Here is a 17555-nt window from a genome sequence, read left to right on the forward strand (position 1 = left end):
CTGTGGCAACAAGCACACACACACTCGTTCAGTATAAACCTCCACAGACAGGCAGACATTCACTGTGTTTAGAGCATCTCAGTGCAGCTCCATCCAGCACTGCAAACCTGAGTCACTTACGTGGGCAGATTGCTTCTAAAGAAAGCACTTAGGCAATCGGAAGCAGCCCAAATTTCCCATATGGCAACCAGATTAAGGTAACAGTGGCATAAATCATTCCTGAAAATGTGACTTAGCCAGACTCACTTGGGCCTGAATCTGACCAAATTCCCACTGGCTTCATTAGATTCAGTCTCCACGATGGACTTGCATTAATTTCATTGAGACAGATGTTTTTTTCAGTTCCTGTCCTAAGGAGCTATTCAAGTTGCTTACTGCATTTTACTCAGAAGCAGCTGCGATGCTTTGCTGACAACATCACACTTGATGAAAATGAGCAGCAGCTAGCAGATTGTAAAATTGCTGTTTAAAATACAACTTCTTGCTTTAAAATACAACATGAAACTTGCTGGTCTTGGGCTGCAGCCCAGTAGTTCATAGGAGCTCTGAAGTCCCTACCAAGAAACAGGGTATTACAAGTGCACAAACATATTATCTTTTTAGTCTTTGATTCTTTCCCATCCTGTTTCTGTTTGATTCTGATAACTGCCCAGGACAGTCCAACACAGCCCACCTCAGCTGCTCATCATGCTCCACACACAAAAAACCAATGTCACACAGATAAAATGTACCAGCTAAACTCATCAGCCAGTACCTAAAACAGAGAGCAGATGTCACTATCAGGGTCAGCACAAGTCATCTGTCTTTCCTGACTGTATTATTCTATATATATATTGCTACCTGCTTTCCAATGTACATTTAACCTGCCAGTTTTTATTAACCATTACAGCTACTTTTTTTTTACTCCCTTTAAGGTGTCTTTTTCCTTTCTTGATTTAACCTTGCTTTTATCAAGAGTACATAATCCTGACTCTAAGTTCAGCTGAGCTATTTAAAGTGACCAAAACTGTTTCTGGCTAAAAATCTCAAAATAAATACTTCTGAATTTAGAATTCCACTATTTTTATACATACAGCAACCAACCATATGGCTCCTGGAAAGTACACAGGTGTATCTAGAAACATTAAATGTTTCCAGTTATTAGATCAAAAATGTCAACTCACATGTCAGCTATAAAATGCTTTCTGAGAGCTTCACCATTCATAGCAGACTGAGAAAGACACACACATGCACCTGAGTGCATGCACACATGTACGTGTATAAAATATGTGTATAAATGGCACTTACTAGATCAGCTGATGTATGATTAATCTATGGCAATCACATCAGAAAAAACATGATCTGGGGTTAGTTGTTGCTTAAACAAAACAAAACATAAAAAAACAACTCAAACAATACTGGAGGGACTCAAAATTAGATAAATGAGGGAGTAGAGAAACCTTTGATTCAGAGGGAAATACAACAGAAACCAGAGTGCCTGAGTACTGTGGAGGGCTTCTACCACTTCTCAAGTGTGGAATTAGGAATGAATTTCTACATTACATCTGACTGAAAAGGACAAGAGTGCAAGTTCTAACGGCCTCATACTCCTGCAACATTTTCAAATCCTCTAGACACACATATTTCCAGGTAGGAAAGCCCATGCAAACTGGTGTGTGTTATTTATGCTGAAGGGAGGAGGGAATCTGAAGAGTGTCCTTGTGAAACAGGGTTGCTACACCCAGGCACACACCCATTTCCACAGTTCTCTCCCCAGTTTGGCCACCAGCTTGTGAACAAACTCAGCCATAAGTTCCTTACTTTGACTTTCTTCCTCCTTCCACCCTCTACTAGGACAAGACAAAGCAATGTTACTCCTGAATCCAGAAGATCAGTGCAAATGATGAGCCCACCCTCCCTCCCTTTTCTGATAAAATTTAGCTGCTAAAATCAGAGGCATCCTCAATATAGTAAGTACCAAAGAGTGTGCTCCATAGAGGGGCAGCTGGATTACAGCAATCAGCCAAAAAAGGGAAGAGAACATCCTGAGATGAATGCAAGTCTGCCAATGCCAAGACATTTGCTGCTGCCTTATCAGCAGATCACTGATGATACAGCAGTTGTAACTGCTGACTGCTCCTTCAGCAAGGATGCTCATGAGTGCAGTACATAAATACAACAGTGGTCTCCAGTACTCACCAGCAGCCTTCAGCAGCAACGGAACTCTCACATGGAGACCAAGAACCACTTATAGTCTTCAAGGTGCCCCCTCGGGCTCTCCAGGTGCCTGAGGCTGCATTCAAATTGATAGCAACTACCAACCAACCAATGTTATTCTGGGAATTGAACACATACTGAAGATACAAATGAACATCACTAAATCAACTCCGAAATTATGGGGGCTAAGCAAAAAGTAATGTAATGACCTTGTTACATTATTAAAGAGAAGACAGACTTTCCCAATAGGAATGAAAGCTAATTATTAAATCAGTCTGCCCATTTTTCCAAGGGAGACCGCCCCTGCCAGTGGGCTAATGACAGCCACTGTCCTCAGCACCCCCCTGGGGAAACTGCTGTCCAAAGTGAGTAACCCAGAGGTGATGGGATAGGACATGGGTGAGATCTCCTGGATGACATCTCCAAGCACCAAATCCTCTTGTTTGATGAAGAAGCCAATCCACTGCCTGTGTAAATTGCCCAAGGTGAAGGAGAGAGCAGAGCAGACCCTCCTCTGGAGTGGTCCACTCACCCTGCTCCTTATGAGCCAGTGATTGTTACACCCTCCACGTGCACATTTACAGTCATTTCATTTCCCACATGACTTTTGGGCCAAAAGCCATTCCTAAAAGAGAAGGAACTGCTGTTCTGACTTGGAAGTAAAAAAACAGAATGAAGACAAAGTAAGGTAATATTTTTCTGGTCTTACTCAGACCCAGCCTTTAGATTTTGTACAATATTGCCACTAGAAAAAATGAGAAATAAATTTGCAGCTTCTCCCAGACTCACAGAAAACAAACCCCTGATTTTAAAATTACTGTCACTGTAACTTAAGTGTGACGGTGGAAAGAGGATTGTTGAAGACAAAAGGTCAGCTAAATGCTGATTTTTAAAAAGAGGAAGAGTGAAAGGATTTGGTAGAATTTGAACATGCTGGAAAAAGCAGGGAAATGAAGAAAGAGTTCATTTAGCAATTAATCCCTGACAGTGACAGCCTAATGAGATATTTTGCCAGGGCCATTTCTAACCAGGAGTGATGCATGGGGGCCTACTCCCTTTGTTACAGCTGATGAATCTTGTCTTATGGGCAATTATATGGGCAAAGAATCTTCTACAAACTGATCAAGTGCAGCACATTAGAACAAACTGGGAACAATAACATACAGGGATGGGAGACAGCAGCAAGTAGTCAGAACAAATATTTTCTGGGTTGAGAAGTGATCCTGGTGGACAGGTACCACCACAGATCCCACACTTTGCTGACAGTTGCCTTACGTGCGCTTTATGTGTGGTACTTGGCTCTGTTTGGATGCAAAGAGAACGTGCAATGTTGTGTATCCACAGATTGAGAGGAGAGTGACCAGAGCTGATGAACAATTCCAATACATTTCACACCCATCATACCAGAACGCACATATTGAAATGCTTTGAAATAATTTTAAAAGTGTATGAAGGATTCTGATAGATACGCACTTCTGATAGTAGGAGAGAGGAAGGACAGGGCAGACCTTGGCTGCAGCATGACTGTTTTTGTGCTGGCAGACAGCAGGGGAGGGGATCTCAGCCCTGCTTTATTCCTTAAAGCTGCCTCCAGGAGAAGGGCACTCTCTAAATTGTGATTCGGTGCGAAAGCCAAGACCATCATCACACTCACCCCCTGTATCAGCTGAGCAGTCAGAGGCTGGCAGCTTAACCATCACCCAGGGCACAGGCAGGGCTTTTAAGGAAGAGGGACTCTCTCAGCTGCAGGCACATATAAGGGCATGATTTAAATTGGATTCCTGCATAGCTCTGCGACTCAGGGCTGCAGTACTGACATGGTATCCAGTAATGCCTATCAGTTGCTTCCTCATCTCAAGAGCAGCTGTGTTTTCTGCAGGAGGAATGGTAGCTAAAAATAATCTGGCTTTGATTTCCTCTTTTAAACCCTTCAGTCTCTTAAAAAGATTTTTTTTGTTCTCCCAGAAACAGCAAAGAGAATGTAAGAGACAAAACCAGAATGGTCAACTGCACAAAGAGAACAGCAGCATTAGCAAGCTCAAAGAACATTAAGAAACTACAATAAAAATCAGAGACAGTAAAAAAATTGTCACAGTTTTGACCATTATTTTCCAAATTCCCTTTTGCATTTGCAATGAGATTTCTGTTAGGCCTTTACTTGTATGACTCTGGTCTGAGAAAAGGGGAAATAAAATCTGGATGTTTCTGAATGCAATTCATTTGCCCATTAAACATTTTAAAAGAAAGAACTTGATTCAGTAGTCATCAAATGTACTCTCATGTCTGCACAGTGGAGATTTTTACTCCCTCTTGGAATAAGAACGTTTTACTTCAAATCCTGTCTTCCATAGGACTACAAAATGTAAATCTCATGCCAAACATGCAAATGGAGGAAAAAAGAATATTCAATTAATCCTTCAGTAACACAGCACTATGTATTCTTATCCAAAATAATTCTACAAAAACAGTGCTGGTTAGCATTTCATGACCCTTTTCATAAACATACCTAATTCTATATTAAAATATTTAGGAGTTACAGGTATAATTTTTAAATTGCAGTCCAAAATTAGCCAAATACAAACTATAGCTCAAAATTCCCCAAGGCAGGGTTGATGATCTCTATTTGAATCTTGTCTTCCAGCAGAGCCCTACTCCCAGCAGGTATCTCTGGACATGACCAAACTATAAATAAAATCATAAACAGAATTCAGACCATGACTTAGAAACCTGCTGCCAACAGACCAGTACCTGACGTAAGCTCAGTACTAGGGACAAATAAAGAAATGATGAACACATCTCTATTGTCTCAAATTCCAAATAAATATACAGTACCATGTAAAAGTTAGGAAGAATCAAATAAAGCATGCTGCTGTATATATTTATGTTATATAGCATATACCATGAGCTTTACCTATGGCATAGCTATACCATGGCTTTGTCCCTTCTCCCTTTAACACCAATAACCACAAGCAGGAACAGGCACCTCACACTTGGCCAAGTCAAAGTGAAGACAGGGCCACTACTTAGACAGGAGATTGCAGGAGTTTCTCCTTCCTCTCCCTGAATCCTGTCCCCACTTGGCAGAAAGCAGCACCCTTCTCCCTTCCCAGCTGCACCCCCTGACCATTTCCTCCCACGCCATTTCCACTTTCACCACACTCAAGCTTATTTCCCACTTCCTTGTTCCTTTGCTCAGCATCACTGATGCAAGCCCACATTCCCCATTTCAGGGGTCATGACAAAGCTCTCTGGGCCAGAGGCGATGGTGAGCCCAGACAGGGCTTAGCCCCATCTGTGAGCTGCCTCCCAGACATTCTGGGGTAAACTGACCCACTCTGTGTACCAGGGCCAGCACAGCAGCTCCACACCACTGACAGCTCCAGACAGGGCTAAGGGAAACACAGATGTTACTGGTGAACTGTGGCCAGGACTTCTCCTTCAGCAGTATGTAACACCAGAGAAGAAAGGGCAAGAAAAATGAAATCTTTAAATATTACGGTACGTGATGTTAAAAGTAACCACAAGAACATAGAATATTAAGTAGGTTTTGGTACCTTTTTAATAGGAAAATGGAGAAAAGGAGCTCCAGCATGTCACAACTGAGAAAGTAAAAGATCTGTAAAGTAAACTGAATCCAAACATAAGCAATGTTTTATTGGGATATAGCAAGCAACCTATCAAATAGGGAACCAGTACAAACAGATTGAACATGACTCTCTTTTAACAGAGATGTATGGTGACAAGACAGTTTCTTTCAGTTCTTAAAACAAGTATTCGAAGTGTTAAGTAAAGCATTAAAAAATCAATCATTACAACACCAAAGACAGACAATATTAAAAATGTGCAGAATTTTACTTTTTACAAATTTCTGCATAATGTTAGAAAACAATCATAAATTAAAAAAGGAATAAAATGGAGCTTTTTTGTTTGCAAAGCAACACAAACCTTTAAAAACCAACTATATTTTACATAGGACTACTATTAAAAACAGGTGAAAAGCTGAAAATTTAAAGGACAGCAAAAAATACACAACCCAGTTTCACCTGTCAGCAACACCTTCTGCTATTGAAGGAGTTATGTTAGTTCTATGTACAGCTTTAAACATTGCAGCATACCACGAGTAAACCTTAATAAGGTCAAAATAGGACCCTCTGCAAAAAAGGGTGACTTGGCAAGTGTCAGTCCCATCCTGAAATTATAAGTAGTAATAATTTTAGTAGGTCTTTAGTGTAAACCAATACCTACTTTAATTGGTTCCTCTCTCTAAAGATGCATGTAAACTTTGGGGTTGTTTTTGTTTAATTTTTTGGTATCTTAATTAATGAAATCAAGAACATGTCTGGCTCAAAAATTAGAATGACATACCTCCCTTTTGTTCTGGATACAGTGATGTAGCTATCTCAACATGCTCATTGACACTTCCTAAAAGAGAAAATCACTATGTACTATGTAAAAATACACACCACCTCTCTCAGTTCAGACTCAGTATATAGTATATTGCCAGCTCTATCCAATAGGATATATATTCTAATTTGGTTTAAACTCTTAATAGATATATTCTCTCTTTACAAAGTTCCATCACATGAAACCAAATTGCTTATTTTTCCTTTGAGGCACAGCATGACCCCAATTAGACCATTAGCTATAAAGAGTTGTTCTTTAGATGTTGTGTCTGTAGAGGTTTTACGTGATATTCATAGATTTTCAGCGCAGGCCCCAGTTTTAATGAAAGTCCAGTCAGTACATCATTTCTTGTCATCAACAGTAATGATTTGCCATCAATTTCCTATAAGAAGAATTAAAGAGGTGAAAAAGACAAATATACAAATCTAACAGATGAGAACAGTCATGCAACAAATGGAATACTACTACAGAGGATCAGTGAGAAAAACAGTAGCCTTGATTTTCCTGAAACCATCTTCACAGCTGCTAAATTCCGCTTGCTGTCTGCTTTTCAAGTGCTCACCTGTGCTGACTAAGGCACAAATACTATTTAGTCAAGCACAAAATCCAAATGAGCCTAATTTCAAAATTCCCTCTTTGTAAACCTTTTTCTAATTAATAGGTACAAATGAAGAATGCCTAATTATCTGCCATTAAGGGAAGGATGCTCCTAAGAATGCAGCTTAAGAAGTGCATTTCAGAATTACTATTGACAGCAATATGCAAGTTTAAACTAGTGAATATCTGCTAATAACTTCAACTGCCTTCTTTAAAAGGCCAACCTTCCTATGCATCCCGTGTGGGATAAAAAGACTCATGCAATCAGAAATTTTAGAAGGGCCTAACTGGAGCCTGACACTCTGAGTCAATTTCTCTTCCTCTACTTTCAAAGGAAGACAAGAAAAGCAGCAACTTGCCAGCTTAGGTCTCAAGAACCCCTACACTTTCCTGCTTAAAATACCTCTTGTAAACAACAGATATGGTTGGATTTTTTTTTTTCCCTCTCAGACCTTGACTTTCTGACCTGTTCAGATCAGAAATCCTGTAGGCCTTGGATTTTTTTCCCCGTCTCAAAACCTTGACATATGCTTGAAAACTTCCTCTAAATTACTTTTAAAGTCAAAATGGAAGAGAAAGAATCCACATCATTCCCTTCTCTCCTTTCTCTTATCTTGGAAATATCAGAGATCCCATCCTTGATTACAATGCAACATGAAAAGAAGACTTCTATTAGAGTTCAGCAGGAATTTGTCAAGACTGATCTCTCTTAAAATTTCATAAAGTTTATAAATACAAAATACATGGACAAACCACAACATAGTCAAAGATCAGCTGAAAGTGGCATTTAAAAAAAAAAAATCCCCAAGATGTATACAACTACTGATCCCTCAAGGGAGCACAAAGTAACAGTAACTCTAAAAGAAGAAAAAGTTTCCAATAACTTTTTACCCAATTATAGCAGGTGCCTCTTTCCAATTACTGTTGAGAATGTTAATGGTTAAAACCAGTTTCTATCCTCTCTTTTCCATTCGTCACAATTCTTTCTGTGGGAATTTTGACACCAGTGAGTGTTTTGCTCATTGCTATGACCGATCTGAAGTTGCCTTTTCTGCTGCTGTTCAACGATGCTATGGAGGAAGAACAGCCTCCAGCTTGGTAGGATCCAAATGGAGTAAATCCAGTACCTGGAACAGGAGAAACTCCAAGAATAGGAAAAAAGCATCTATTCCTTTCCTTTCTTCCACAGGGCTCCCTGTGTTTTCTAGAAATGCTGGTAATTACTAAGACTTCCACTTAAAAGAAAACTGATTCTTTAAACACATCTGTGTAGGAATGAGTGATTACATATTCAGAGTTCAAGTGTTTTACATCTTTGTGTGAATTGCAAGCTTTACCTCTTTCACTTCCTTTAAGTTTTCCACATTAACCTGCTTCTGCAGAATTGTCACACACTTTTGCACCGGGTAAGATTTTGTATGCTGTGGTGACTTCTCTGATTTCTTCTCTGCTACTTCTCTATTTTCTGTTTTTTTCAGGATGCCGTTTCAATGCCAGCTCTCAGTATGTCTTTTTAATGTTAACTGCAGAGAGGCTTCTCTGCACAACTCAAGCTAACAGCAATTCCCCACTGTGCCAGGATGACCTCAACACCAGTATCACACTGTCTTCAGCAAATAACCAGGGGACTGGTTGAGCTTTAAGTCCTCCCACCACCCCTTCTGCTCTAAGTGACTGAGAAGTGCAAAGTTTTACAGCAAGCCAACACAAGAGCACATCAGCCAGCACGCTCCCGTGCCCCTCCATACCATGGCTCTGCCAGAAAGCAGCAATGGACACCAGCTGATGTCAAACCCCAGTTTCCCTTCTGGTAAGGCACTGCAGTGAGGGCATCAAAGCACCACTGCGTTACCTGGGCATATCTGGCTATCACAACATAATGGTCAAGAAGCCTTAACAAAGGCCAGAACATGAGCACATCTTGAGACCTTGTAAACAGCTTCAGTCCTGGAGTGAGCCACGGTCCCCTGTGATGCCAGGGCTCCTACAAAAAGCTCAGGCACAGATTGGCAGGCTGTATTTCTCTGAAGGTGTTCACACCCTCATCCCGCAACTGCTATTCCTCCCTCTTTGGGTATCCCATGTCCCCAGCTTGTTGGCTTGTCTGATTTGTTTGCTGATGTCATGGATTTTTCTTATTGGGCCACATCCTTCAGCTGAATCTGTTTTTATCAGTGAGCTCTTTTGATTTGCTGACATCAGTGGAACTCCAAGGAGGAATAACAGATAATCATCATACAAGCATCACTTCTTACCAGCACTTAGAACAGAGTTTTAATAAAACATTCTGCAACCCTATAATGTCTTCTAACTTGCCTTAAAGTATTGTAAGAAAAATTCAAGACTTAAAGATTCTTTGAGCCACTTGTTTTAGGTGAGTCCATATGTATTCAGATTCATCAAAAGAAAGTCTGGATTCAGTTATCGCTGTGTAAAAGCTCAGTGTAATAACAGATGTCATGATTACTTTCTGGGCTAAGGATACTTAGTAAGGAAACCATTGTGCTACCCCTACTGAAGAGGTTCAGTGGAAAACAATTTCCCAGTGTTGTAGGTGAAACTGAATACTTTCCTTTACTGCTTACAATCTCATTCCTCTTCCAGTACATATTCAGGGCAGTAGATCAAATAAAACTAGGTTTCTGGGGCCCAGGCAACTGCAAATGACAGAGGAAAATAGAGGGCCAGAACTGCAGCTGCATGCCTGGTGCTCTACAGAGAGAGGATGGCAAAGGGTTCAAAATGAGCCTGTCTGCACTGCCATACCTGGGAAATCCTGACAAAAAATACTGTAAGAACACAGTTAAAATTAGTGGTAGCAAACAGTGTAGAAGAAACTGAACGGCACCACTGATAGGAAGCTAGGGACAGGATTGTTTATGGGGCTGTTCTGGTGCAGACAGGGAATAGGCTGGCAAAGCTGGCAAGCAGAAGCAGGCACTTGCTGCTCCTCGTGCTGCTAATGGAAAGGAGGGGGAAGGAAGTGGCAATGACTTCTGCTGTGCTTATCCATCCCTCAGCTCCTGGCCATATCCTGGTGGCAGCTGTCAGCCTCTCTCTCCAAGGTTTTAGCATAAGGTGAAATTGGCTGTGGAATCAGAGCCACATTTCTGCACATGGCTGTCCTAGCAGAGTCCTCAGTTACCCTACTGAAACCACTTATAGCAGAATACTAATAAAGCCTTTACACTCTACTTCTATGCTGCTTTCTATAAGCCTGTTGCAAATTGATTTGCCAAAACTCATAAATTAGCCTCACCTTTCCGCTGCACAATCAGTAGTAATTACTGCAGTATTATTGACAAGCCAGTTGTGAGGCAAAGAGGTCAAGATATTTGATGGAAGTCAGAGGTATCTGTCAGTATAAGGAAAAGACTCCCAGAGGCCACAATTACTTTGCCTCTGTAATTTTTTTAAGCCACACTTCCAGGGCTGTTGTGACATGGATGCTGGTATTAAGGAATGGAGACACAAACATTTTCCTTTTTGGCCTGTTCATTCATCTTCAGATTCTGAAAAATGAGTGGCAGCTGCAGAAAAAACCTCTCTGCAACCTGCCAGAGAATCACCCAACACCAGGCTTTTCACTCTCAAGAACAAAGAACCAGATTTAGATACTTTGCTATGTGCATCAGTTACAATCAGATGAGATTTCACAGACACGGTGCTGAAGGTCAGCAACATTAACCTGACCAACCATGATGTTATTTCATGTGCAATGTACAGCCTCCCTGCAAAGCTGCCAATAACTTGCACCAGCTCAGTACCTTGGAAGGTTCAACCATCTACTTTGATAACTAATTACAAGTGTGGGTGACTAATTTCCTGCTAGTCACACACAAGCCTACAGACTTTTCTGGGGAGACACTGAACTGCCAATCTGATGTGAGTTACTTCTCTATGGAACAGGCGGGCTGTAGGCCAAGTAAGCTGACTCCCCAGTTCTGCCCCGCTAACACACCTTTACCAGCTGCTGGCAGGTGAGTTACAATGGGCCACCTGACTGTTAGACTCTTTGCTGATCTCATCTACCCAAAGAAGCCTTCCATTAGTATCAGCAGTTACAAGGCCCAGAAACAAAGACCCAACCTGTTTCTCAGACTGAGGCCTACAAACATGCTGCTCCTCTGCCAGCTTAGTGCCAACTTGTCCTTTCCATATTTACTTGTACTGCCACGTTCAATGCAACACAGCAGCCCCTTTTCCACCCTATGCCTTCAAACTCACATTGTTGCTTAGAAGCCCCAGGTTTTATAAATACTCATGAGAGTAGTTACACAATACACTAAGAAAGAAGGGAATTCACATTTTAAACACCATTCACATTTTAAATAACAAGACAGTGAAACTGAGTGGGTTGTAAAGGGAGACTGAGTTCAAGCCAGGAAATTTGTTTAGATTTCTCACCTTTCTGAATCCTATCCTAAACAAACTCCAACTCATTATCCACAGCTTGCAGAACAAAATTATTACTCAGAGATCACAGTCCCAAGCATTGTCACCCAGTAACAGACTCAAATCCCACCATTAATGTGGGATTTTCCTCTCCCATTTTACAGTATATAACCAGGCCCACAGCAAAAATGTGCAGTGTGAGAAACTGGTGGCAGTCAAAAGGTGTTTGCTAACAGATTTACCTGTTCCTGAAAAGCATTGGCTTGTTCTTCAAATCCAGCAGTTCTGAAATAATTCACAACATCGGTCACAGCCCAGTCAGCAGGATTCAGAGGTCTCCCATTCTCTACTGAACTGCAAAGTGCAAATGCAGACATGTGATCACCAAAGGTGTGCAGAACATCTGCTGCTTCTTTGTGCACGCCTCACGTACATCCCCTCCTTCCTTTTTTCTCCAGGAAAAGTGTTCTTTGATACATTTCCCCCACCCCAATACAGAACAGTTACTCCTGCCCTTTGACATTCCAAAGACCTGATGCTGGGGAAAACAGACACTTCTTTCAGAAAAGAAGAAAGTATATGAATCTTCACATCAGCCAAAGGTAATCAGTTAGGATCTTCCTACAAGTGGGCTGTCTTTGCTATTGGAAAATGAAACCTGCCATAACTGGGGTACCAAATTCCTGCCTTTCAAGCCTACAGCTTGTTTTCAGCTATCAAGTACTTAAAGAATTATATGTTGATTACTCTTTACACAGATGAGGCTGTCCTTGTAACATGGGTAGAAATTACTGGTAGCCATCTTTAATTTGCGAAACAACAACAAATAATTATAAACAGAACTCCCCAACCGCAATGAAAAACAGGCACCAAATGATTGCACTAATTCTCAGTATAGAAAATTTCCCAAAACTGTTCTCAGACTCATCTTTGGACAAATCTATGGACTTTTAAGAATAGCTGTGCATCTGAGAAAACATCTGTTAAACACAATCAGAATTAATTCCTTCCGTGATTAACCTCAGGCAACTGCTTTTCACAGTAGCAAAAACAACAAAACATTCATATTACTATCCTTATCCTGCATTTCTTTTCCTCAAACTGCCATCACCCAAAGATAACCTCAGTGTATCTGAAAATTTTTGGTAAAAAAGACACATAGTGAGCTTGACTGCCTTTTCTACTGTAATTTATGAGGATGAAGAGCAAGACATCCAAGAGCTTCTTTAACATGTTTCTCCAACCAGAAGTCCTGAAGTTCATGCCAAATATTTTCCATCATTATACTTGCTTAATCATAATGCTAATGAAGCAATATCCAAAATGTACAGATCAAGACAGGTGTCAGAATCCTGTCCCTTTTCTGGTCTGAAGCTTAGAGGCAGGACTTTGATTTCAACAGCACCAGCTGGAAAAGAAGCACAGATTATATTGTCCTGACAATATTTTTGTTCTGTCCTTCAATTCTTTCTTTTCCAACTGTCACCATCTCTGCCTTGCCTGGACTTGTATGTTTTTCAGCAAAATAACTGGGCGAATCAAGGGCAAACCATTTTTCAAAGAAGCCAAATGGAATCCATACATAGAGTGCCTCCCATCTCTGTTTCTACAAACATTTCTACAACTATCTGAGTCCTGGGAAGGAGGACTCATGAAAACAACGATTTTTGCATGTCCCCAAACTCTTGAAACGTGTCTGTCAACACGGCAACAAAATCCGGCCACGGGGATCATCCACAACCTGTGTTACACTGGGCCTTTTAAAAGCAGTTTCTTTCACTTATCCCACAACTCCAAGCAATGAGAAATGGAGTTTCTTACTTCTGCTCATCACATAATGACTTCACGAATTGCTTCACTGATTGTGATTACATAAAAAACAACACTCAGCAAAATTGAAAATAAGACTATCTGGCCTTATCTGAGCTGCACTTTTTTCCTGTGTATTTTTTTTAATCGAAGAACGCCTTTCAACTAAGATTTTTTGGTTATGCACATTCTGAGGCTTAAGAAATAAAATGTGAAAACTGCCACACAAAATCTGCACATATTTACAAAGCAGCACTTGAGGAATTATATTTAAACCTTTGCATTTTCCTTAAGACACAGACTGTCACTTTGAATTACTCATTTTCTACCAAAAAATAAATAAACAAAATGTCAACCACTCACTTAAAAAAAAAAAAAGATACTGAATTTCACCCTTCCTAAACAGCAAATAAAAGGTTCAGTCTGTAAAAATAACACCTAACTATAATTTGCTTACTTCTCCAAACATTTTAATTTCAAATTAAATATGGTCCCAACCCTCTTTTCCACATTTTTTTTATCTCAGCCCAGCTTTAGTTATACTAGTTTATTTATTATTTATTAGCTTACTATTATTTAGTTACATATTGTTTATCTCAGCTTTAGTTTTTCTTGTAGCTCTTCTTTTATCCCTAGGGAACTACGGCTTGGTCCAGGTCCAGTCCCATCCAGAGCTCAACTGCAATGACTTCAGGGGCTCTACCTCAGTCATTAATTAACCACAGTAAATAATTGCAAGTTCCTGCCTCAAGGAATAGCATCATGCTGGACCTCAAGAAGAGCTGATTTCCACAGCTACAGCTGCAGAAGACTGGAAGGCATGTAGCAGACTGTTAGAGGCTGGCTGGATTTTAACCCATCTACCCACACAGATGCTCATTTGGCTTGCAGACTTCGTTAGTCTCCACCTCACACTGCTGCTGACATGGCTATACTCCTTAGTTGAGACAAGGGAATGCATAACATCCATGGCTTAGCCATACGCTGGCTTGTGCCTGACGTCCTGGATGCTTTAAAATCTTACGAGGACTGGCATTTTGGGCTTTGAAACAAAATACTAAATGCACTGACAGTGAATAAGAATTAGGCTTGTCTGTTTTTCACCTCTGTCCCTGTGCCTTTATTGCCATCATGTGGCAGAAGCAGCAAGGTCTGAAAGGATATAGCTGAGAACAAACAGATTTTATCCAAGCTATTTATAAGCACTTCAAGTGTCAAATACTTCCTTTGTAAATATGCCCACATACATACTGTATACATTCATCTAGAAACCACAGCCCCACAGTTTAAATACAATTTCCATCCACTCTAAAAAGTGACCTTAGCAATCAGTTGAGCCTTTATCACCCAAACCTTGGGGAAAATGATTAAATGTAAACTGTCTCTGCTTGAATTGCCTCCCTTCTCCTCCCGCTCCAGAGTGCTCATTGTAGAAACTAGACTGTCAAAAGGAAGATAGTTTCTGAGGGACACACGATAATTATTCACAGTCAGTGAATAGGAAAATGCTCTTTATGTTGGTGTGGTGTAGCCAGCATCTCAAGTGAAGGGGGAGGATGCTGATTTGAATGGCTGCCATCAGACCTTTGATGCTTTTCATAATCAGGTGTTTCAAAGGTAGCCTCAAGTGACCATTATTATTTACCTTACTCTAGTGCCTGGTAGCCTACGCATTGTCACGTTTTCTTGGACAGCTTATGTAAAAGAGATCTGAAAGAGAATAATGAGGTGCAGCTGCACAAAGTGCTGCAGCTTGACAGAAAAGACTAAGAGCTTACTCTGGTACCTTTCCTTATGGTCTTTTTTTTTTTCCCTTTAATATATATACATATGTGCACATCTCTCTCACCATGGCTTCTGTAACCCTCAGGCAGCAAGGCCAGATTTTTCCACACAGAACTTCATGTCTCAGATCACAACTTCATTCAGAATTGATAGTCCTAATTAAAGAATTTCTGACCTTAGGTAAATGCTTACAAAAAAGTTCCTATGCCTTAGCCTGTAGTCTACCACACACAAAAAGAAGCAGTAGAGCAGTACACATCACGTCTCTGCCTTATTCCCACCCTAGGTCTGAAATAAAACCCCAGCAACTTCAAGATGCTCCAATAAGCAGCCTAAAGTATCTGTTTCAGAAGGGAACTGACACCTAAGTGATATGCTGCAACTGCTTCTCAGCCCTAGACAGGTGGGCTGTCAGCAGAGAAGGGCACAGAGAGGTCACTTCCACACAGGATACTTCTCTCATTAGGCACTGGATCTGAAAAAGCCACTTACAGACAGGTGAGCAGAGGTGCAATATTGGCTACAGTGCTACCACCTGCTTTAGTGTCTGGTTGAGAGGAAAAGAAGAAGCATTCTCTTATGTTAAGTTACTCGTTTCTACATCTCTTCATTGTTATACAGTCCTACCACATATCACTTTTAATTAGCTCAGTGCCCTGGACTCTTCTACGTCAAAGCTGAAATACAATAGAAGTAATTAAGAACAGGGAAGGTTTGAAATGAGCAAAGATGGAGATGACCATTATTGCCAACCACATTAGTTCAAAGGAAAACTACATTAAAAATCCATGTGCTGTTTACATAAAAGGAACACTTACTTTTTGACATCCAGAGAGCCATTTTCCTTGTTTTCCATGTCAACAGTTAGCATGGAGAGGATAGAAGTTTTATTTCAGCAACTGATTGATAGGGAGGAAAAAAAAAAGCTGTGTTTAATTATTGGTAGTATGACCAGAGCAGCGCAATGTAACAGAAACAAGCATTCTACAGGGACACAAGCATGTTTCCACTTTAGAGTAACAGTGTGGTCAAAGACGGATTTCCTTGGAAGCTTGGCAAAGCTGATAGTAGCTAATGAACTAGAAAAAAAGTTGACCTGTGCTTCAAACACAGGAAATAATTCTTGCCTGAAAATCAAGGAAGGTAATATTACATTTAATCCTCTTCACAAGTGTTAAAATTTTAAACAAACTGTATGTACTCATACTCATGGAGATTGACCTGCAATATATAGCTGGGTATCAAGAAAGCTTAATAGGCCTTCAGCCACCCTGTGATACTGAGGATCCAAACAGATGGAAGATCTTTAGGAAGGTCTGGAAATCCATAGCCTTGTTTTACAGATGTGGACTTGGATACAGATGAGTGTGTCACTTATGCCCATTGCACAAATGAAGCTGGTAAGCAGAATTACCAACTGAGCCCCAAACTCCCGAGGCCTAAATCTGTATGTTACCCATAAGATCTCCCTTCCTGCACTAGAGCAGCTTCTTCTATAGGTATGCTACACTGAACTCCAAAAAGGAAAGGAGCACATGAAGGACACAGGAGAAAATCCAGTTAGTTTCCTTCCTTGCAGCACGCTGGAGTACTTGCACCACAAAGCTTTTTCCATCACGCCTCGGAACATGCAGAAATGACCCAAGCCTTTCCCTTCTGTTCTCAAGTAAGCCATTTCTATTTCAGAGAGCACCAGAGAACGGACCAAGGACTCAGGACGTTATTGCTGTAGCATTAACGGATGCCAGTGAAATGTCTCAAAGCTCTGGGAAGTACAGAATAGGGAAATCATGCTCTTCCGCTAAAACTTTGCAAAAATAGAGAATTGCAATTAATATTGATGTGGGGGGAAAAAAAAAAGAGAAAACCCTTTATTATACACGTAGAAGCATGTAAAGCACCAAGAAAATAGTAACAAACTAATCGAGAAGATGCTTCTTCCTGCACCGCTGACCAAACAACTCCACGCATTCCCTGAAATCACTTCTCGGTTCACCTGAGGTGACCGCAGACGACACCCGCACCAGCCTACCTGCGGAACGCCCCGCGCCGCGGCCGCGCACGGCCCGGAGCCGCCGGGCCGGGGGCGGGCACCTCCCGCGGCGCCCACGGGCCCGGGCGGCGGGGGCTCCCGGGGCTCCGCTTCCCGCGGCCGCGCCGGGGCTGTGACACGCGCCCGGCATCTCACGGGCACCCCCGAGCCCGCTCGCACTGCACCACATTGTCAGTTCTGACTGGGGGGGCGGGGGAAACAAGGCAGAAAAACCTACCTACGAGCAACTAAACCAGCGCATGGCTACCGGCTGCTGCGGAGCGGCGGAGCCCGCGGCCCCCGCCCCCCGGCGGCAGCGGGCGCTCCGCGGCGGCTC

At 41.4% G+C, this 17555-nt stretch overlaps 2 protein-coding genes across 6 annotated transcripts in view; both read right to left on the reverse strand.

Annotated features, from left to right (window-relative positions):
• Positions 1–11915, reverse strand: part of DNASE2B (deoxyribonuclease 2 beta) — a 46729-nt gene extending 34814 nt beyond the window's left edge. For all 5 annotated transcript variants that reach the window (XR_010722466.1, XR_010722465.1, XR_010722464.1 and 2 more), the window contains exon 1: positions 11835–11915. The gene's annotated coding sequence lies outside the window, so the exon portion shown is untranslated. The remainder of the gene's footprint in view (positions 1–11834) is intronic.
• Positions 5830–17555, reverse strand: SAMD13 (sterile alpha motif domain containing 13). The gene is made up of 4 exons (XM_066192563.1): positions 17457–17555; positions 16005–16085; positions 11835–11946; positions 5830–6982 (listed from the first exon to the last, which is right to left on the reverse strand). The coding sequence occupies exons 2-4, from the start codon at positions 16055–16057 to the stop codon at positions 6839–6841; spliced, it is 309 nt and encodes a 102-aa protein (XP_066048660.1). The 5' UTR covers positions 16058–16085; positions 17457–17555; the 3' UTR covers positions 5830–6838.

The sequence above is a fragment of the Chamaea fasciata genome, unplaced genomic scaffold (assembly GCF_029207755.1).
Source record: "Chamaea fasciata isolate MVZ Bird 193981 ecotype frontalis unplaced genomic scaffold, bChaFas1.0.hap1 SCAF_10, whole genome shotgun sequence".
NCBI lineage: Eukaryota > Metazoa > Chordata > Aves > Passeriformes > Sylviidae > Chamaea > Chamaea fasciata.